The sequence below is a fragment of the Onychostruthus taczanowskii genome, unplaced genomic scaffold (genome assembly GCF_017590055.1).
Source record: "Onychostruthus taczanowskii isolate IOZ18803 unplaced genomic scaffold, ASM1759005v1 scaffold23, whole genome shotgun sequence".
NCBI classification, from domain to species: domain Eukaryota; kingdom Metazoa; phylum Chordata; class Aves; order Passeriformes; family Passeridae; genus Onychostruthus; species Onychostruthus taczanowskii.
Window position 1 is genome coordinate 4764660 of NW_024499573.1, and position 21810 is coordinate 4786469.

The 21810-nt window shown below is 38.9% G+C and overlaps 1 protein-coding gene across 1 annotated transcript; it reads left to right on the plus strand.

The window, feature by feature from the left end:
• Positions 1-6: 6 nt before the first annotated feature.
• On the plus strand, positions 7-21006 carry ERGIC2 (ERGIC and golgi 2). The gene is made up of 14 exons (XM_041405452.1): positions 7-152; positions 2296-2441; positions 5193-5301; positions 6756-6802; positions 7776-7846; positions 8421-8461; positions 9192-9293; positions 10902-10997; positions 11679-11734; positions 12694-12792; positions 13933-14030; positions 17371-17533; positions 18392-18471; positions 19259-21006. Exons 2-14 carry the CDS (start codon positions 2336-2338, stop codon positions 19322-19324), a joined length of 1134 nt encoding a protein of 377 aa, XP_041261386.1. The 5' UTR covers positions 7-152; positions 2296-2335; the 3' UTR covers positions 19325-21006.
• The last annotated feature ends 804 nt before the right edge of the window (positions 21007-21810 follow it).

Consider the following 21810-nt stretch of genomic DNA (forward strand, 5'->3'; position numbering starts at 1 on the left):
CCCGCGGCTCCCGCCGGGCATCGGCGGCGGAGCGAGCCCGCCCCGGCCGGCGGTGCCATGCTCAGCGGGGCGGGCGCCGGGCAGCGCGTTGCGGCTCATCTCCAGCGTCTGGCCTCGCCCGCGGCGCTGGGCAGCGGCGGCAGAAGCGAGAGGTAGGGGAGGGCGGGGGCGCGGCCTGTCCCGTCCCGCGGCTGCCCGGTGCGTGGCGGCGGCGGGGAGCGCCCGCGGCCCGCACAGGTGTGCGCGCTCCGAGCCGGCGGCCGGGGCCTCCCTCGGCGTGGGGAGCCGGGCCCGAGCCCCCGGCAGGGCGTTCAGGCGTGGGGCCGCTCCGCGCCCGTGGGAGCGGGTGCTGGGACGCGCCGGTAGCGGCTTCGCTGCCAGGTTGTCCGGGAAAGAGAAAACTGCCCGAAGCCCGATGCTGGGGCGGAGTTGCGTGGCTAAGAGCGGGCCTCTGGTCTCGAGTGGCATTTGTGCTTTGCTTTGTCCCTTATTTATAGTGAATAATAATACTGATAATGTTTCTTAACGCAGTTGGCTCTTGGATTCATAATACCGTACTTTCATAGCAGTGGACTCCATATTTTTGGTATGTCTGTAGTTCATGTGTGGAGATGGGTAGGGGGAAGGCATCAGGTCTCCGTCTGGGTTTGTAGCTGAAAGTGAGTCTGTGTGCGATTAAAGAACCAGTGAACAGATTGCATATTTCTAGCTGGATTACAAATATCCACATACTTACTGATGCAGGATGATTTAGAAAGTTTTTTAGTAAAGTGGTCTCAAATTCCCTGTGTTTATCTTGTGCCTCTTTACGGTGTGCTCATACACATGCGATAGCAGGGAAGATATGCAGAAAATGAAAGGGGTGCTATGTTGGCTTCCTTGCTGTGTGTGTAGGATAACAGGCAAGCCCTGCTGGTGTTTCCTCTGTGCTTACTGATGTTATGACTTCAGTTGTGTTCAGGCAGCTGCTTTGCCATATCTGTGCTTCCTGATTATTTTTTTAATGCTGTATAACTAAAAGCCTGTCCCAGCACTTATCTTCTCTGCCCACTCCAACTGTGGTTTCTTTGAATCCTGTGCAACACCCACGGTACCATTTTGTTGATCTCTGCAGCCTGACCAAGTGCAGAGTCTGTGTCTGAAGTCAATTTGTTTAATGAGAAAGTTGGAGGAATAGATGATTTTTCTTGTGTGAGTTTTCATTTCCAGTAGAGCCTATTGCTTTGTTATACATGGTACAAAGTCTGCTCAGCACCAGGAAGGGGCAGAGCAGGGAATAGATCTCGAGTAATTTCACTAGGACATGCCAGAGATTTGATGTTCTCTTGAAACAGGGTAGATGAGTTCAGAGATTTTTCTATAAGATGATGATAAGAGCTGTCTCATGTGTTGGCAGTATAGGTTAGCTTGCTCATCTTATAGTGTTTAAATGAGGAACAATAAGATGACATGTTCTCAGAATACAGTAAATGCATGATGGCTTTCATAGCTTCAGAAATTCAGGGTGAAGTTCAGCAGTTCTCTAGAAGAAAAACAACAGTGTCAACTTGTTAAAACTTGCAGTGTATTGGCAGGATTAGGCTCTGAGCATATTTGCATGATTTGGAAATGGTTTTAGACAGTATTTCCAGGGCAAGCTGTTTTTCTCAGCATCTAGCTGCTTAACATGACTCCAAGCAGAGATCATATCATGTACAGACATTATTCTGAAGGATGGAGTTAGGATTTGATCCATGACTTGCTTTGAGAAGTATTTTTATAGAGGAAGAAAAAAGGTCATTTTATGATCACAATATTCTATGCCTGTAAAAATGTGAAATGCACCTTTTTTTTTCTTTGAGATACAATTTATGCCCACATTGGCTGAATGTAGGAGCCCAGAGCTGTCTGACATCTTCTGAAGTTTATGCAGCCTATTAGATATTTCCTCCTAAGTCAGTGACTTCTGTGCACTATCAGGTCTGTTTAGCAAATATACTTCAGGACTGAGTTTGAATTTTTTTTAATTTTTTATTTAAAATGTGATCTATTCACTACCAGTAAGAACTTAATTGAGAAAGAAATTAGTGATAATAAAATGGTGAATGTGCTGGATGTGGCTGGCCTGGACACTGCTGCTTACAGTCCAATCTTAACAATTGTCTTGAAGTAAGAGTGACCATCCAGTTGTCTAGCATGTATTTCTTGAAAGCATATTTCTGGGGTTTGAATGGCTTTATTATTGCTTTCTGTTAAAGCCATTCAGTTTGAGCAATCTTGCTTGTGTCTTCTAATCACAATTTATTCTCACATTAGAGGGAATATATGAAGGAGGAGGTGGAGGAGTGTGCTGAAGATGAGGCGACTGAATCGGAAGAAGACCTTGAATTTGATGAAAGAATTGGATGCCTTTCCAAAGGTTCCTGAAAGCTATGTGGAGACTTCAGCGAGCGGAGGCACAGGTAGGCCTTGCTGAGATGCTGATATTGATAGAAACTTCAGCATGAGGAAGACAGGCATCTGTGTTCACTTGAAACTAGCCAAAATTGGTTTCTTGAATTCTTTGGTGGACTGACTGAGCTCATCCCCTTCAAGTAGAGACATAGTATCTTATGGAAACAGATCCATCATTGATCTGAAGGGAGATCTTTGTATAAAGCTGGTGAGACTCAACCCAGTGTAAAGGTTAGAAATAAAAACTTCTAACCAGTTGCAACTGGAAGTGCACTGTGCCAAGGCTGTAATAAAACTTTGTCATTTGTTGTCTCACCAAGCTCTTTTCTTGGTGTCAGGTTTCTGGGTGAGACTGAGTAAGCATGACCTGAAATGATGATGGGATTCAACACTATGCAACACTCCACTTTTTGCAAAAGTAGAAAAATGTTTTCCAGAGACAGATAAGTTGAGCATCAGGATGAAGAGCAGTTTTCTAAAGCTTTTGTCTTGAAGGTGTACTAGATTTTAAAGAGTAAGGAAAGAAAGCCCTTTGAAGGACTAAACATTTTTATCCAGGACATGTGCTTGTACTTTTCCTATTAGTCACTTGAGCTTCTCTGAAAAAGCTGGAGCTGTAAAAAGACCTTTCTTTATGTATCTGATCATAAAATTGTGTCTTTAAGTTGAGCTGAGTTAGAGGTAGCCTGATTTGAAAATAATGACTTCATCTCTTGGACTGCTGGAATTATTTGCAGATAGGAAACTGCTAGCACTTAGAGGTGGAGGACAAAAATCTCTCTGGTGTGTGATTATGCCTAAAACTCAGTTGAATAAAAAAGTTGAGGAAGCAATTGCAACCTACAGATAAGCCTTTGAAATTGTTATGCCATTTATAGTGTAGAAGTAAATATCAGAAGGTGATATATTACTTTGCTGTTTCCTCAAGTGCACTGTTAATAATTAAAGGATTACTGTATATTAAATAATCTCTAAGAAGTGTTTAAATAATTCTTTGTTAATGTTAGTCCCAGTTCCTGAGGAAACAAGTGTAGTTTTTCTATGCTGTTATTTGCATAAAAACACCAAATGCTTAAAGAATCCTTTTTTGTAGTATAGCATCACCGTTCACGGGACCTTTGCTTTGGTGAGTGGTCCTTAAGGATTTCTCAACACCAGAAGTTACTTTAACATTCTTTTGTTTTATCCCAGTAACCTTATAAATGACAATATATGATTGTCTTTTTCTGTGCCATTGTGAAATCTCAATATAATATTCCTGTCTCATTCAGGATTAAAGTGTCAGGCTTACTTTCTGATGTGATAGGGATCTAAAACATAGACTATTCTCAGACTTTCACGGCCTTCAAACCCATTGCAGAAGGAGTACTGATCTCTCAAACAGGCTGAAACTCCAGCTCTGGGGCTGGGAGACCCTTCAGGAAAGAAAATTCTACAAGACTTTTTCGTGTTCAGATCCACACATATGTTTGCTCAGAATTATCCAGAAAGCAGCTGTGGCTCTTACTGTGTTTGTGTGGCTCTGGATAGCTGATATGGCTCCAGCTTTCCTTTTGTTGCATAGCCAGGGTGAGCCTGGCCTGCTGGTTCCAGAAGAAATTGAGAGCCAGGATAATTAACTGATTAGTGCAGTTGACGTGAAGTATTTCATATGTGTGAGTGTTACATAGTGTCAGCTGAAAGCTAGGACTGGAAACATTGCTGATCCATGCAACAGCCAATAGCTTCTTTCCTGAATCCCAAGGGCAGTGCCTTTATTCCCTGCTCCCACCTCTGGCTTGGGGACCGCTGTGTCGGGAGTTGAAGCCTATCAACAATGAGCTTGTTTTTTCTCATATTGCCCTTCACAGATTCCATAGAGATATTCCACAGAACGTAAATGAAAAAACTTACAGTGCCAATAAGCTGTACAGATTGCTACTATGCTCCATAACTGAAGTGTTTTCAAGCTTATGAAAACCATGATTTAATAAAAGGGGCATAGCAGGTGCTTCTGTGCATCTATTACTGTGTTTCTGAATGTGCAGCAGGGTGATCTTCCCCTTGCACTTTCAGCTTTGCAAATGTGATGAGTAGGCTGCCTTGGAGATAAGTGAAGCACACGTACCATTAAAATACACCAATTAGTTTTCATCCTAAAAATAATTTCATGTTCTTCACTTATTGGTAGAATGGATAGCTGCCTGTTCCTTGTTGCCAGAGAGAGACTTGTTTGAAATATTGGGATGGGAGTCATGACTATGCTGCTATACACAAGTAATATAATGCATCTTATTTCTGTTGTCTGCTAGCTTATTGAGTCTAAAACTTGATATAAAAAAAAATTGTTATGAAAACTTAACTTGTAGACAAGTGGAGGCTTGAAGGAATTTCAAGATGCACTGCCTTCTTTCATGCCAGGAGTTAGGATTAAGTTTTCCTAGACCATCCCTGACAGTGTGCTTTATATGTGGAGGATGAGCTAGTCTGTTCTTAGATTTTCCATACAGGGATTTCATGGCCTCCTAATCATTCCAGTATTTGACTGTACTTAAAAAGTACTTTGTGATGCAAAGGTGGGTCTTACTCTTTTCCACTCCTGCCTGAAAACAAATACTATCATTATGAAAACAACTTTCTAAGAGCAGGTTTTGGGTTTTTAAATCAAAGATACCAGTGTTGTACTGGTAATGCTCTGGAATTGTTAGAATTTTGTTCTGCTTATGTTTCTGGATAGTACTTCTCACAGTCTGAATTTCTACTGTTTTTCCTCTGACCAGTTTCTCTGATAGCATTTACAACGATAGCTTTCCTGACTATAATGGAGTTCATGGTGTACCGGGACACATGGATGAAATATGAATATGAAGTAGACAAGGATTTTACTAGGTAACTTTGTTTGTTATACTTCTTTTTAAAATGTTAATTGCCTGCATTTCAGGGAAGAAGAGATTTAAAATGTTCATGTGACTTGAAGGCAATTCATAATTGAAATTGCAAATTAAATACTTCAGGGATTCGATTTTTCATGTGTTGATTGTTTTGGGACATTTTCTTCTATGTAATCTATGAATAAGATAAATTGAGATTTCTGCAATGAAGAAGTTAAAATAGTATAGGTTTGTTATTGAAGGAGCTCTTAGGAATTACTTGGTAAGGGTTCAGAGAAGATTGTAGGATGTAACTCCGCATCAGGTAGGTAAACCCACCCACTGTGGCAGGAGCCTTTCTCCAGTTCATGTGGTTAGTATGTTGCCATTATACTTTGTGCTGCTGGAGGTGAGCCTGAAGCACTCAGAACTTGGACAGCATTATTTAGAGGTTGCTACTAATTTTGTCTCAAGATACAGTCCCCCCTCTTGGTTTCATGTGCCTGTCAGGACTTGTTTGCCTTTCCTCCAGAGCTGGTCATGCGCCCGTGAGTCCCTGTGAAGTTAATGCAGATTTAGTGCCCTGAACACCTCTGAATGTTGTGTGTCTGTGTCATGGTCTGACACTGGCACCCACGAACTGAACTAACTGAACTGAAATAACTTGAAGAGCTGGGTAGTTGCTGTGGTAACAGGCTAAAGATACATATATTAATTGGATGTCTTGTACATCAGAAATAAGGAAGGTTTCTGTAAAAACAAAAAAAAAAGAAAAATTTGAGGGAGCTGCATCAAAAACTCAAATGATAGTAAATCCATTCAGACAGCTGGGATTTCACACTCAGGTCTTTGCTGAAGTAGGTTATATCCCAAGTGAAGCTGTCACACAGGAAGGAAGGGTAGTCTGTCAGTTAAGAGACTGTTACGGGATTTGGGGTATGTCCTACTACAGATTCCCCAGTTTGATTGTGGGCTAATCACTCAGCCTGTGGTTCTTCACAGTTTGAACCAATGGAGACTGGTATAATTTTAACTGCTTTTCTCCTCTACTGACCCTGTCTGACCCAAGCTGAGCCAGTGTTGAATCCCTTGCTTATGTGATTTGCTTGAGGTCAGCTAAGTCCCAGAGGAAGCTCCCTGAGAACAGAATCCTGTGACTATAGTGAGGGAGTTTATTCCTTATAGTTTAAATTACTTTTGTGAAACTAACATGAAAACCAATAGGAAATGCCCAGAGTGTTGGAGAATGCCATACAATCAGACTTTTGGTGTGATGGAGGTTATCTCTTAAGTTACAAGTGCTTTAACATCCTCTAAAAATCCATGTTGCTTCACCCACATTTTAAACAGCTTTATATTTATTAGTATAAATTTTGGTACTTTCTTGTATTTCAGCAGGTAGTCTGAGGTTTTTTTTCTTTATACTTGTACTCAGTGTTACTTAGTGGATTTTTGCTTTTTTTTTCTTTCCAGTAAATTAAGGATCAATATTGATATTACAGTTGCCATGAGGTGTCAATGTAAGTATTCCATCAAGGAAAGTTTTTAAACACTTTAAAGCCTCTTCAGAGAGCACACTTGCTGACAATATAGTTGGATATTGTTCAGAATATTTTACCAGATCTTAATGGCATGTAGTGATCTTGATGGCATATGACTCATTGAAGGAACTAGTAAGAAATGTAAAGAAGAATATCTGTGCCATCTCATTCTTATCTTGCAGAACCTTGCTTTGTCTGTTAGCAGGAACAGGATCTGTTGTTCAGTCTCTCGTTAGCTGAAATATTCTAAAAGCTCATTGTGAGACACAAATCAGCAGCAGGAATTTATAACAATTTCTATTTATTTATGAACTTGGGATATATTAAGCTTGTCTGTTGTTAACAGCGCTGAACCATCATGTAATTTCATCCTGCTGGTGAACATAAGAGGGATGCCTCCTTATTAAAGGCAATAATTAGTATTATTTTGACATCATTTAGGTAATGAACTTTAATTGTGTTCAGTCTTGCTTGTCCTGGACTGAGAGAAGAGAGAATACTACTTCTACCAGGAATGCAAGCAAATTTTCAGGATGTACTTCTGCTGCCTAGTTTAAACCTTGCATTAATTGTAATTAGTGTAATTAGCATTAATTGTATGTCAGTGGTTCTTTTGTTATTTTTTGCAAATAAATTTTTATCCTCTGATTTGACTAGTCTTGGTCTCTGTTCAGTGATTGTAAAACAGGAGAAAATATTTATGCATAGCAGATCCTAGAAAGCTTGTATGTGTGGTTCATACAACTTCTCTGTAGGTGTTAAATCAGTGTGAAAATACTGCAGACCTGAAGTTTTTGGTCAGTGTCCCTCAGCTGATACTGATGGTTAAATAGGTTGAAGGAACAAAAACATATGCTGAAGTTTATCACTGTGAAACTTCATTTCAGCCTGATTTTTTTTTGCTTGTCCTTGATCATCTATGTGGCTTAATATTTCTCCCTGTTTAAAACAGATGTGGGGGCTGATGTTCTGGATTTGGCAGAAACAATGGTTGCCTCCGCAGATGGGCTAATCTATGAACCAGTAAGTTGATTCTGACCTTTTTATTTAAAAATTGAATTTCTCTTGGTGCAAAGCACCACTGGTCTGGTTTGCTTGCTTGTGGTTTTTTCTCCACCAACCTCTTAGAGGAACATTCCATAGTTGATCTCTTTTGTCCATAGCTTCTGGGTACATTTGAGCATTAATTGCAATTGAATTTACTGAGCACATTTGTGTTAACCAGGGTTTCCATTTGTGTTAACCAGGAACTTGGTGAACAGATGTTACTAGTGATCATGTAATGCTGATGAAGCATAGCAGGTCTGGTGGCTTATCTTTAGTGCTTCATGTGGGATGAGCCTAGAAATATGCAATCTGCACCTGGACCCTTGTCTTTCAAAGATTGCTCCTTTGCAGTTCTGGCTGGGAAGGGACAGAATGTTTTATACTCGAGCACAAAATGGATTACTTAAACTGCAAAGTCCTTTCTTAAACTACTCTGTGGTACCATGTGTGAGGTTGGTTATAGCTCTTTACCAACACCCTAATTCTCTTCTGGGTTTTATGGAACGGATGCATTCTGTGTGTTTTATTAGATGTGTTATTTTTGTTCCAGGTACCATTTGAGCTCACCCCACAACAAAAAGAATTGCAAAGGTAAGGCACTGAGGGATATGTTTATGGTTTGTATTATTTGTACTGGAAGTGACTTTGAAGTACACCAGAGGTACCTGACACAACTGTGTCTTGAGTCTAATACCTCCTGCTTGTAATTTAAGAATGCAAACCTGCAAAAAGGTACTAAGTTACTTGGCTTTCCTCATCATTTAAGATCTTTGTTATGGAAAAAGAAAATTGATTTAGGACTTAACTGTTCAATGAGGTCATGCATTTGAGGTCATACATCATGTCAAGATGTATGGAGTCGCTCAGCTTCTGTTTCCAAATGAATGCTTGATAGCACGAGTTAAAATCATGGAATCAAATGTGTAAAATAGGCATCTAAATGTCAAAGCTGAGCCATTGTAACAAATTGGCACGTTCTTGCAAAAGCAAATTAATTATTTCCTATAACTTAATTGACACTGTGTTTATCACTTTAATATCTTGGTGTTGTGTGTGCCCACTATAGTGATAATCTTGTAATAGTTGTGATGCTTATTTGGGAATCTGGCTAGTCCTAGTATTTTGGTAACACACTGCTGTGATCACCTGAGCTTTAAATTCTGTATAAAATGTTATTCCCAAAGTTTAATGTAATGCTTTATTACTGTCGTCGACTTTGCTAAGTTCCTGACTTGCAACTTGCAATTGAAGCCAATGATGAATTGTGAAGCTGGATTTTGTTTTACTGTTGCATGCTTTTACACTTGTCTCTAATCTTTAGGATGCTGCAACTAATTCAGAGTAGGCTGCAGGAAGAACACTCTCTTCAAGATGTGATATTCAAAAGTGCATTTAAAAGTGCTTCTACAGCACTACCACCACGGTAAGAAAAACTGGGATTTTGTGAAATTATTGCCATTTCCTCCAAAACTGTGAATTAGACTTAACATTTTATTGTGGGTATGATTACATCCTACCCCCAGAAGACAAGGTTGTAAGAAAATATCTTGCTGCTTTTTAATGAATTTTAAAATAGTGTACTTGATGCTTGCTTTGGAGAGCTGTTGTTTAATGAAAACCTCTGGGGTTTCCAAACAGGAGCAGTTTTCCAGGTTTTGTGTGTGTGCTTACAGGTACATAGACATAGTTATATAGACATGAGCAAATATATGCACACACCTTTTTATTCCATGTGGTTTGATGCCTCCTTCTTAATGGGAATGAGTAATGCCACAGCAATACTAAATGAGAGTCTTTTTTTAAAACTACCTTTCTGTCCACAGCTTTTAAAAGTAGTGCTGGTATTACCTGTGCATAATGCTTCATGATTTTAAAAGAATCAACCTTTGAATACACATGTGTTTTGTTTGTTAATTCCTGGGTCTAAGATAACACTTTTAAGATTGTATGGAGAAAGCTTGCTGTTTGCACTTAATTCCAGCTACTCAGAAATGTTAAGAGATTAGTGCATAGATTGTTTGGTCTGCTGAATCTAGATGCTATATAATTTTATTTTTCCCCCTAATGGAAGAACACTTTCTACATGAAAGCTGAAATTTTCTCTGCTTAGAAACAGCACTAAACAAAAACAAAAAAAAAAAAACCAAAACCAAAAAAAAAAAAAAAAAAAAAAAAAAACCCAAAAAAAAAAAAAAAAAAAAAAAAAAAAAAAAAAAAAAAAAAAAAAAAAAAAACCCAAAAAAAAAAAAAAACAAAAACCCACAACAACAAAAAACCTGAATAAAACCAAGCAAACACCAAAGCTGCCATACACACTTCCTGCGTTGTAATCTGCCTTCTGAGGATCAAATGTGTTCCTCCTTCCTAAGGCAAGCCTGAAGATGGCTCAAAAATCTTTTTTTCTCATTTGCTTGATGTCTTGAGATTAATTAAATCCTTCTGTGCCTCTGTGTTGCTTGTTAGTGCAGTATTTGAAATGGTATTTATGCTTGAGATGTGTTTAAAAAAAGTTGGTTTTCATCTCCCTCTAAAGAGCAGATTTGGAATTAGATTTTGTGTTGTGGACATCACAACATGAGTAAGGAGTGGAAGCTTTTGTAAGGAATAAAGTTGAAAGCTCTTCTTGCTGCAGTGCTGTTTGTGTGACCAAAATGTATTTGGTTCTGTTCGTTGTAGCATTAAAAATTTCCCAAGGAGCCTTTTTTGGTAGAAGGAAGTGGGAAAATATAAATCCCTGGGGCAGACATACCTATGGTCTAATGTTCTCTGTGTGTTCAGATATCCTAAGCCAGCCTTGTAGGCCAGATCTCCAAATACAAATATGAATGAAAGCTCATTGGTTTCATCAAACTGACCTTTACTAGTTTCCCTCCCTTCCACCATCTCTGCTAAATTCAAGATACAATAAGGACAGGTAGATGATAATGCTGTATCTTTATGCCAGTTAAAAGAGGTCTAACTGTACTGCTGTTATTTCTGCTAGACAGTGAATATTCTCAAGTACTTTCAATGTTTGTTTTTATTTAAACAGGGAAGATAATTCATTACAGTCTCCAGATGCATGCAGAATTCATGGTCATCTCTATGTCAATAAAGTGGCAGGGAACTTTCACATAACTGTGGGCAAGTATGTTCTGTCCAATTCCTGAAAATAAAAAATCCCTTGACTTCTACATTCTATATAGTGCTTGTATGTGTATGTGTGTGTGCTTTTATGCTTCACTTAATGACTGGGTTTTATTGACCTTCCTGTACTCATGCTTGGTATTTTTTCCTATGTAATACCTATTCTTGCACTGTTAATTTTCTTCATAAATTGCCAGAACCATGCAGTGCATTGTTGCATGTAATGTAGTCATTATGAATTTCAGTCTTTTATAGGATGGAAACTCTTTCAAGAGTTTCACTTGGGCAGTTCTGCAGCTTTTCATATCATAGGACTTGGTGACTTCCAGAAGTATAGTGACTTGATGAGCTCTTGATATTTCTAGAAATGCAAGACACTAGTTTTGTCTAAGAGGGTTTTTGTGAATCCAAGATTCCTAACCTTGCTGTTCAGTCTGTCTGTACTTGACAGTAATAAAAATGTCATATTTAGGTTTTATATAGATATAGACAATAGATACCAGTTTTTAAAACATATCTATATCTATATATGTAGATTACATATATTTAAGCATATATATATTATGCTATACATATGAAGATATGTAAATATATTATAAAGTGTTTATTGAAATAGAGGAGGAAAGGTAATTTTTCTACATAGTCCTGTGTGAATTCCTAAAACATTTGTTTCTTTCTTCAGGGCAATACCACACCCCCGAGGCCATGCACACTTGGCAGCCCTTGTAAGCCATGAGTGTAAGTTCCTTCTGTCATCTCCATACCAATATGATTCATTTCAGTCAGAGTGCTGTCTTCTAGTTCATGTTAGGTTGCTGTTTTAAAGATGTTCTAGCTGTGCAATTGCATTGCAAAAACAAAGTCAAGAACATTCTTTGCAATGATCTCACTCTGTAACAATTTGCTTTCATACATTTAACACCATTAAGATTATCTTTAGGTTGCTTCTATAGTAATGATAACACTGGAATCTCAGGTGTGCTTTGGTGTGACGTAGATGCCAAATGAAATTCCTGTATTTCAGTCCACACTACCTCTTTCCTCAAAGACCTTTTTAAAAGGTTAAAAATTTCTAACCTTTTTCCTTAGAAACTTAATTTTTGGATTATGAGTCTAGATATTAAATGTGTGTTTGCTGCCTCACTTAATGTGAAGCCAAGGTGACTTACTGTGAAAAATTAATGTGATTAAAATAGTTACAGTTAGTTATGCCTCCAGATGTCTGCCCATGAATTTATGTTAACACAACTTTAATAATTTTATACATCTTAAGTACCTGCCACATAGGCAGTGGAGTGACTTGGCAGCTGCCTTATACTTCCTCTGTACATTTGATTTACTAAACTTTTGTATTTTTAATGCAATTGCTTACAAGAACGTCAACTGTAGAATAATAGAAGTATTTGGCCAACTAGAAGTTCTCCGTTATAAAATTATAACTCTGTTCAGCTCCACCATTGATTCAAATATAGTTACAATTTGGTTTAGAAGCTCTTTTCTAGAAAAATTTAACTTTTTTATTAAATACTTTGGATTTGAGTTTTCTTTGAAGTGTGAGTAGATCCAATGATGTGTAGAGTGTTTTTTGGTAAATGCATTAATTAGAATATTTCAGTGTTGGAAATGGGTGCATCTTTTTCTCTAAGTACAGAATCTCATAGTTTAAAAATGCTTAATTTCTCTATATTGTCTTTCAGCCTATAACTTCTCCCATAGAATAGATCATTTGTCATTTGGAGAGCTTATTCCAGGAATTATTAATCCATTGGATGGAACAGAAAAAATTGCATCAGATCGTAAGTGTTATGTGTTAAAAAAAAATCTTGTTTTGTTGAATTTCCCAATAGTTACATTTGAAGTATTATCATTTCTCATAAATGTTGTGATTGACAAGCAGCATGTCAGGCTAAATTTGGTAGTGAGCAATGCCCTGTTCCAATACCTACATGACATCTTAAATGGGCATTTCTTTCTAATATCTGCATTGCTGTTCTGTGCTGTTTCCTTGGAGGTGATTTGCGTTTTTTTCCAGGCTTTTTATGTTGAAGTTACACTATGTCTGGCCATATTGCAGCAGTATGTTATAGTGGAGAATCTGGTTGTTGTCATGATGGGGAAAAATAAACCTAATTTGGTTTAAAAAATAGCACCAGGAGCCTTGGATTCCATTCCTGTATTTGGTTTGTCCCTTCCAAAGTGTGTTTTGTGATGAAACAGGATGAGTTTGTGCAGCAGTTTGTTTCCTCATGTATAAATAAAGCAGGGTAGTAACCTGCCTCATCCCACCACTGGCATTCCCTGTGACAGTGAACCCCAGAACCTTCTACAGCTGCTGTTGTCTCAAAGCCAGTTGGTTCTTGGTTCATATAGCCAGAATGGTTTAGTATAGTTGAAATAAATTGCTTCAGTCTATTGGTGTTTGTTCCCTTAGGGAATTGCACAAAGGGCAAATGCATGAGTGTGCTGATGGCTCTAGAAGAATTCTCTTTAAGTGTAATGGAGAGAAAATCTGTAACCAGTTTAGAAGGGCTCCCAGCACTGTAGGTACAATTCAATGGCCAAAATCTATTCAGACCACTTTGAGATTTGTATACATCATGAAACATGTGAGAGTGTGAAACTTGTTCTAGAGCCCTAGAAAACACTACTTGTGTGTTTCATTTGAAGCTTTGAGTGGCCTGACCTTAGTGAGTCTTTTCAGGACATGGAAAAAATATAAATTTCTGACTATAAATGGGATATATGTCTTTTCCATGGAAACTAACTTTGTGCAGATGGTGCTGAAGCAGTTTTGGCAGTGCTGGCATTCCTTGAAGAATGTTCCTAGTGCAAATGCCTTAGCTGATTTATTATTTCTTTGGTTTATTTGTGAATATCTCAGATGGCCTTTGACTATTCCTGATTCAACAGTCTAAGTTTTTTTTTTTTTCTTCTAGACAATCAGATGTTCCAATATTTTATCACAGTTGTGCCAACCAAACTCCATACATACAAAATTTCAGCAGAAACGCATCAATTTTCAGTGACAGAAAGGGTAAGTAGAAGAAAAAAAAAACTATAGAGATAAAGTCTGATTGTTCATAACAAAAGTTCAAATGTGAAAACAGTACCATGGTTTTGAAAAGTACTCTAACATGAAGAGATTCTTTGTAGAACATTCTAGTACACTAGGTTTATCTGAAATTCGTACAGCAGTGATGGTAAAAAAAATAAAAATGTATATATGCTTTGTGACACATGCAAACTTCTATTAATGTTTTGCATCTTTAGATCTGAAGTCTGATATTAGAATTAACGATAGGCAGTAATTTCCACTTCACTGGAATAGTGGTGGTGGTGAAATCCTCCAAATTTTAGGCCTGTAACCTAGTGTGTAGCTTTACAAATATTTAATTCATCTTTAGCTTTTTATCCATGTGGGAAGCAAACAAACATGCAGCTCGCTTGAACATCCTGAACTTGCTTGTGGAGCGTAAGAAACAGAAACAGGTAGTTTGAATGAAAAACTGATCACATGTAAGTGTCTCAGCTGTCTTATTTAACCTTTGCTGAACTACCAAATTTAATTACTCTCAAGACTAGAGAGCTTCCACTTCTGGGTTTTGAGAGGCTTTTAATTCTGAATCCATAACAAGGGTAGTTAATGCATCATAGTGTATATCATAAAGTACCAATTTAAAGACTGCTGAATAGGAGAAAAGCCTTTTGTGTACTGGCTAGATGTCTTTTCAGATATTGAACTCTGTTTTCATCTTTTATTCAAAAGCCAAAAGAAAAAAAAATTAATTAAAGAAAAAAGTTTAATTAAAAATGACAGGTAAAGTGAGAGGTGACAAGAGAGCCTTGGGTTGAAAGAAAATGTGGGTATTAGTAGGATGGAAGTTCACTGTATTACAGTTTGTGATGTTCTCCAAGGGAGAAGAATTTTTTATTTCCTCACAATTCCGTGAGGAATTTCTAAAATCTCTAAAAAATACTGAGGTAGGGGAAGTAGGATAGAGGTGATGTCTTGATGTTCAACCTCAGACATGCAGGCCACTGGAGGGAAAGGTTTGCTCCAGAACTCATGAAAGCTGGGCTAAGGAGAGAATGAAGAGGAATTTCGTCATGCAGTATACTCCCACCTCCTGCTGGTTTAGCAATCTGCTTTGTGTTTTCTCTGCACAATCTGCAACAACTAAGGCATCCCTTAGACTTCTGTAAGCCAGTCAACAGCTTGTCTTATTGTTCCTTTTTTTTCATCTTGTATTCAGTTTTTTTCTCTTCCTATGTAACAGTTGTTCTTTCAATTAACTGTCCAGTCTTAGCTCTTCAGTTTTTTGTGGGGATGTATTTTTATAAAGAATTGCTACAACCACACGTTACTTTGGAGAAGATCCTGTAAATAATGGAGATAAAGTGTCCATTATGTACTTGTTTGCTCTTGCTGCCTCAGTGTGCAGCCTGGTTGCTTCCAGAGCTTATTTGTGTTAGGGAACCAAATACTTCTATTAGATGAGCTGAGAAAGGTTACTAAGAACAATTCAATTAACACCTTAGTGCACTTATTTTGAAAGAGTAGGCACATATGCAGACATGGAAAAAGGTGGTCAGACACCATGGCTCAAACTGAAATGCAGTGAGGTTTAATTGCCAGTGTTGGGCACATGGGGAAGCAGAGTTTGAGAGGTGTGGGCCAAATCTTCTCCACTATTCTTGATGGTTGAGATACTGTAGTTATTTATGTTAAAAAGATTTAATTCTAGAAAGGCTTCACTGAGCACTGATGCAAGGTTAGTAGTTTTTAGCAGATTTTAGTAAGATTTTTAGAAGTTAAATCTTCTGCAGCAGTAGAAACTGGAAGCAGATCAAAATGGTTTGCAGAAAAAGAATTCTGTTTCTTTTAAGGGTGGAGTTTTGTATGTTCTATTTAACTTCATATTCTTTTTCCACCATTTGACCTCAAAAGACCAGTAAGGCTTAGGGAAATAACAGAGGAAAAGCAAACAAAAGTACAGTTTTGTACTTTGCCAGTGGCAAGGTTCTGTTTAACAACCTTTAGTCTTCTCTCCCTTTTTAGTATGACTGATCATCCATCTCCAAATGCTGACAGTTGTCATGCTTTGAAATATGGAAAGCATTTCTTACTGGTTTGTTTTATTTAACCATTGCAAAGTTTCTGGGACCTGTTATCATTATTGATACATTATTTTGGCATCCTTTTAATTTTGGTGTGGTAGCATAAAAAGCAGTATGGTTTTTGATGATGCTAGCTAACTGAAGAAGTTGCTTAACCTGCATTTTCCAAAGTGGCATTCTGCTTTTTATTTTGTACCATATTCTGCGTGGTTTTTGAGCACAGACTGTTAAATATACAGAGAAATGGAGCTGTGATATATTGCTTTTCTGTTCAGTCCTGTTTATCTTGTCTTTTTGGCTCTTACTTGCTTAGGCATGGCTGAGTTTGTCTTCAGTCCGTTATGTTCTTTTCTGCTGTCCTTAGGTATTTTCAGCCAGACTTACCTGGCATTGCATTTATCAGCACCTTTCACTAAAAACAAAATGACAGCAGACTTTTGAAAGAAGCTTGTGTTGAGGTGTGTTCTGTCCTGAAACCTTTTTTAAAAAGTAGGTATTTATAGCAGCCACACTCTCCTCGTTGGTGTCTTTTGGTTTGACAATTCGGCAAATGAAAAGAAACTAGAAATTTCTCAGATCAGGACTGAGGTGCTGGGTAGTCATAGTGAGTTTGGGGTGTTTATTGGTTTATTGAGGTGTATTTCTTGCTGTGTGACTGTTGTTTGATATGATGTAACTGACAAAAAGTTTGAAAAGAGGCTTTTGCCAAGAAAGGTTGGACCAAATGTTCCTCAAGGTGCCTTCCTGGTATTGTATGATTTATATAAATCCTCCGGGGATTCTGCCATTGCTAAGGCTGTTGAACCAAGTAAATCTCATTAAGATCTCTCACTGAGTTAAGTGATTCATAGTGGCCAATAAAGTAGGAATGGCTGTGGCAAGTATTACACCAGTGCACTCCCCTGAGTTCACAGGCTAGGCCAAGACTGTGGCATTATCCTTATAGGTACCAACACCAATTGAGTTATAAAAATCCTGTTTAAAGGACCATGTGAGCAAGTCTTGAGAGAATAGTACCAAAGCACAACAGTGAATATTGATATGCAGCACAGCAGACCAGTGACCGGGAAAGTAAATTTGTAGTTCATGATGTTTGACTTTTGGAAGGTACCGATCAAAGTGGCCTTGATACTCCCCAGTCTTCTGTTCATTCCTAACTCTGATTAAATAACTCACTGTCATCCCATCTTGTAACGCTGATTTTCTTGTGACTAATAACAAGTGTGACTTACAAGTGTTTCTGTCTTTTCTTTCAGGAAAGAGTAATTAACCATGCAGCTGGCAGCCATGGGGTGTCAGGAATATTCATGAAATATGACATCAGTTCACTTATGGTGACAGTGACAGAAGAACACATGCCTTTTTGGCAGTTCTTAGTGAGGCTCTGTGGCATTATTGGTGGAATTTTTTCAACTACAGGTGATTATCAGTGCATTCCTTCTTAAGTTCTATTGCCTTTTTTTTTTTTATCATGGTGATTGCTATGGATGAGTTGCAGGGAGTCCTATTAATAGGTTTAACACAAAGTGCTCGTTTGTGTGCATTGAAATGTGCCATGAAGGCTACTCAGTTTTGGTGTCCCAATATGGCATTTCTGGTGTTCTGAGGGCCTCTTGTTTCCTTTTTGGTAACTACAGCAAAGTTAATTTACTTCTGGAAGAGCAAGGCTACATCTGTCTGTAGATAAACATATACCTGTGTATACGTGTATACACACACATACTGATATTCTGTGTATTTCCTGTTGTTGGGATCCAGTAATTAAGTCAGTGACAAAAGTTGAGATAAAATTTCCATCTGAAGTAATTGGGAAGATTTTCTTTGTCAAAGCACTGCTGGATTTGCTTCATCAAAGAAAGTAAACTACGTTGTAAAGGCACAATTCACTTACTGGTCAAGTCATAATAGGGAGTCTGGATTATGAGTTACTTCTTTCCTTGGCTCTCATTGGAAGAGAGCTCAGTAAAGAGGCTTCAAACTAAGAGCTGCTTTTCAGAGCAGATATTTCTGTCCCACACAATGTATTTTCAGCCATGAAAGCTGGCAGAGGGAATTACATTTACTTGGTAGCTTTGCTTTCTGGATGCATTTCAGAATGTTAGAGCTTTCCCCTGCCCTGCCCTTGATATATCCATTCTTCATGTTAATTTCTCAGTGTTTTATGTATGGGTTTACTGCACTGTGTCCTGTCTAAGTATGGTACGTTAGCTTTGTTGCAATGCTTCCATAAATAATACATTCTTACTACTACAATTTAACTCTTGTTTGATGTTGCAGGAATTTTACATGGCTTTGGAAGATTTGTGGCAGAAATTATTTTTTGCCGTTTCAGACTGGGCTCTTACAGATCCACATCGGTAAGGAAAGCTTCCTCTGAGTATTTCTCTAAGTGATACAGCTGAGGATGGATGATAAGGACAACTCTGGGACTTGGTCACAGTAGAATTTAAGATATTTGCAATAGACCCTCCCCTTGACACGCATATTAGCAGAGATTCAACAGCTTTTAAAAATAGCTGGAAAACTTAAAATGTCAGGAAGTAGAGTTCTCTAACAAACTGAATTAACGCAGCTGAGTCTGTTAGATGTCTTACATTCCCTTCACTGTCCTTACTATATTCTTTTTATTTTCATATTGCTCCAAAAATTACATGTTTCCCAGGTCTGGTCAGTCCCCCTGTCCTGGTTTTGGTTTCACATCTCCTTTTGCTTGGCCTGCACACTGAAGAAGAGGCACTGTGTGCTGGAGGGTTTCAGCAGTGCTCCTTATTGCTCTGCAGGCTACTGCCAAGCAGGGTGAAAGAGCTGAGCCTTCACCTTTCCCTTCTTTAGGCAATAAGAGAATTGCTTCTCTAGCAACTACTTGATTTTCTATTACTTTGATTTTTCCCATTTAAGCCTGTAGATACTTTTTAGACCTCTGCCTTTCTCTCAAATTTCGTTGAAGTTTGCCAGCTGGCAAGGTTATGTGAGTGGGGAGAGAGGAAAGAAGGCAACCAAATTTGTGTAATATTTCTGTGAGAGGCTGGGTAAAAGGCATCCAGGAAATGTGCAAGGATAAAGAAATGCATGCTTTTGAGGAGGGAGGGTGGAGATTCTGTTTCAGGTCAAGCCATTAACAACACCTTGTTTTACTTTCGCCAGGTTCCACTTCCTGATGGCCACACAAGCAACCACTTACCTCTAATTACAGACAATAATACACATTAGCCTCCTGAGAAAATTTTTTTCTTCCTGCCTGATACAGACTTTTTTTATAATAAAGAAAACATTGTGCAATATCCTGAGACAGTGCTGATAGGCAGCAAAAATTGGAGCCTTTACAAAAAAAAAAAACCTCCAACAAAACAATTTGTGTAATTTTTTGTCTTTGAGTTCACATGGACACATAGGAAATTGTGAGACCGGTGAGGTGGATGATCTTCTGGACAGTGAAGGAGTGTTGCTGCCAATACAGTATTTGTGGTCGAGCTGAACGTCTTTGTGGCGGCTGCCCGTGACCACTGAAGCATCTTCGTGATGCCTGGGAAGGCTGCAGGCCCCAAGGAGAAAAGAGTACAAGTGGGATGTGTGGAAGGGCTGCCAGCAGCCACAAAGGGACAGTAGCAGAGCTGGAGTTTCTCTTAAGTGTGCAAATGGAAGATTGGCTTTTCTTGTTTTTTTATCATGCTGGGATGAGGGCTAAGATTCTTTCATACAGCTGGGGAGCAATCCTAGAAAATCCTGAAGAAGATGGGAACAAGGTGGAGCCCAAGCTGTGATGTTGGTCACAACCACTGCCTTTGTGCAGCCCCACCATTCCTTAGTGGAAGAAACGTGGAGCAGAGCAGTTCCTCTGTGTTTCCACACAGTCACTGTGCCAGCAGTGAGTGTCACTTCTGGCATTGGTGCAGAAGCGCCCAAGGACTCCAAGAATGCACTCCAGCCTGGACAGCTTTTGGACTTGGAATAAGAAGTCCTTTAAGTAAGGCATTTGACTGTGGTCTTGATAGAAGGCAAGACTCCCTAGTAAAAAAGTCAGGACATCTTTGTATCCCTCTTTCTTGGTAAAGAAATTGCTCTGATGGAATCTTTGTTGTAGCTGTGCTGCTCATGTGGGAGCCATGGGAACATCTACATCCTGGAAATGGAGAGGGGAAGGGACAAGGGGGCAAGAAGCTGCCAGCTCAGGCTGGCTGGGAGGTCTGCTAGGCCAGGCACGGAGTGTGGAGCTGGTGGTAGGTGACTTCAGGGAATCTGAATCATATTGCTGCAGACAGGTGATGAGACAGGATCTGCAGAACTAATCCTTGCTGTTCATTAAGGTTTTTGTAAATTAAATGAAGAGAGCAATATTGTATTGTAAATAGGCTACTGAGAAAGAATGTTATTAATGCAAATGGTGCTTTGAGAAATGGAACATCGTGTTACTGCTGAACTACTGGTGTACACCTGTGGTTGAACAGTTACTCCACCAGTGTAAAAAATTAATATGATTCCTTCTCAGCAAAACTGATTTAATGATATGCTAGAAGATGATGCTGATCCTGGCCTTACTCACCATGGAATTAATATTTTAATTAAGAGGACTAATTGCAGAAAAATAAAAATCTCTGTGGCATTGTCAGATTTTGCTGACTTTCATTAATGTACTTTCTAGGACACTTGGACTTTGTTAATGAGCATAGTGTTAATAACACAGCTGATTTGCTATGCAAAGTGAAGGGCTTCCTAAAAAGAAATGGAATAGTAAATAAAATGTGGGAAATAATGAAAGACTTTTGTTGAGTTTGGCTCTTGAGAAAAAAGTTCAAGGAAGCTGGGTCCTTGGGGATGACAGCCAGGTTTGGGGTTTTCTCTTTTGTGCTTTGCTTTTTTAGCATTGATTAATTAAACTCAAGCAGCTTGAGAAACTCTTTGGTTCCCATTTCTCTTTGGCATTTCCTTCTGAGGTTTCTTTCCTACTTCTGCTCAGACTGGTTCTGCTTTGGGCTTTTCCTAACACTTGTTTCTTATCTGCCTGGAACAGACTGTACTGGTGGGAGAGACTGATCTCAGTCGATTTTCTGTAGCAGAACGTTAAATGTTTTCTATTCTCACATAAAAGAGCCAAGTGGCTTGATGTGTCTTAAATCCTTGTGTGGCATGTTCATGTTGTTTTATCTAAAAAAAGCTTGTGTGAGGGCTGGTTGCTAATGGAAGAAAAGTTATGATCAGATGTGAGGTGCTGCATTGCGAAGTGAATGCAGGATCAGTTTGACCCTGTGCTGTTTGCTTTCTCTCCACAGCGAGTTTGGTGGTTGGAGCAGTACTGCTGACCCTGGTACCATGTGTTGTCAGCACCTTAACCAGCATGTGCAGGGAAGTACTGGAGAAAATAATAGTTTATTGCAGGGACTTTCTTTTGGGTAACATTTATTTGCATAATGCAAAAGTGAGTGTAGGATGAAAAAATGGGAGGAATGGGTGTCCCAAGGGAAACAGAAGCCCAGAGATTAATGTGATGTGTATTTTCTGAAAGGGGGATAGCAGATGAAAATACTTTTTTTTTTGGGTTAGGAAAGATAGTCAAAATTATGTAATTTTATCCATTGCTCTTACATGATGGTGGAGAGAGAGCCCAGGTGAAGACAGCTTTAACCTTCCTAAGGTGTGTTCACAGCACACCATTTGCACACCAGTGTCTGCCTGGCCAACAACTCTTCCCCACTGCCCGG

Coding starts and splice junctions, on each gene's coding strand:
- ERGIC2 (XM_041405452.1), top strand. CDS start 2,336: ATGAGGCGACTGAATCGGAAGAAGACCTTGAATTTGATGAAAGAATTG. Junction 9,294..10,901: donor TCTACAGCACTACCACCACG/GTAAGAAAAACT, acceptor TTATTTAAACAG/GGAAGATAATTCATTACAGT. Junction 12,793..13,932: donor AGAAAAAATTGCATCAGATC/GTAAGTGTTATG, acceptor TTTTTCTTCTAG/ACAATCAGATGTTCCAATAT.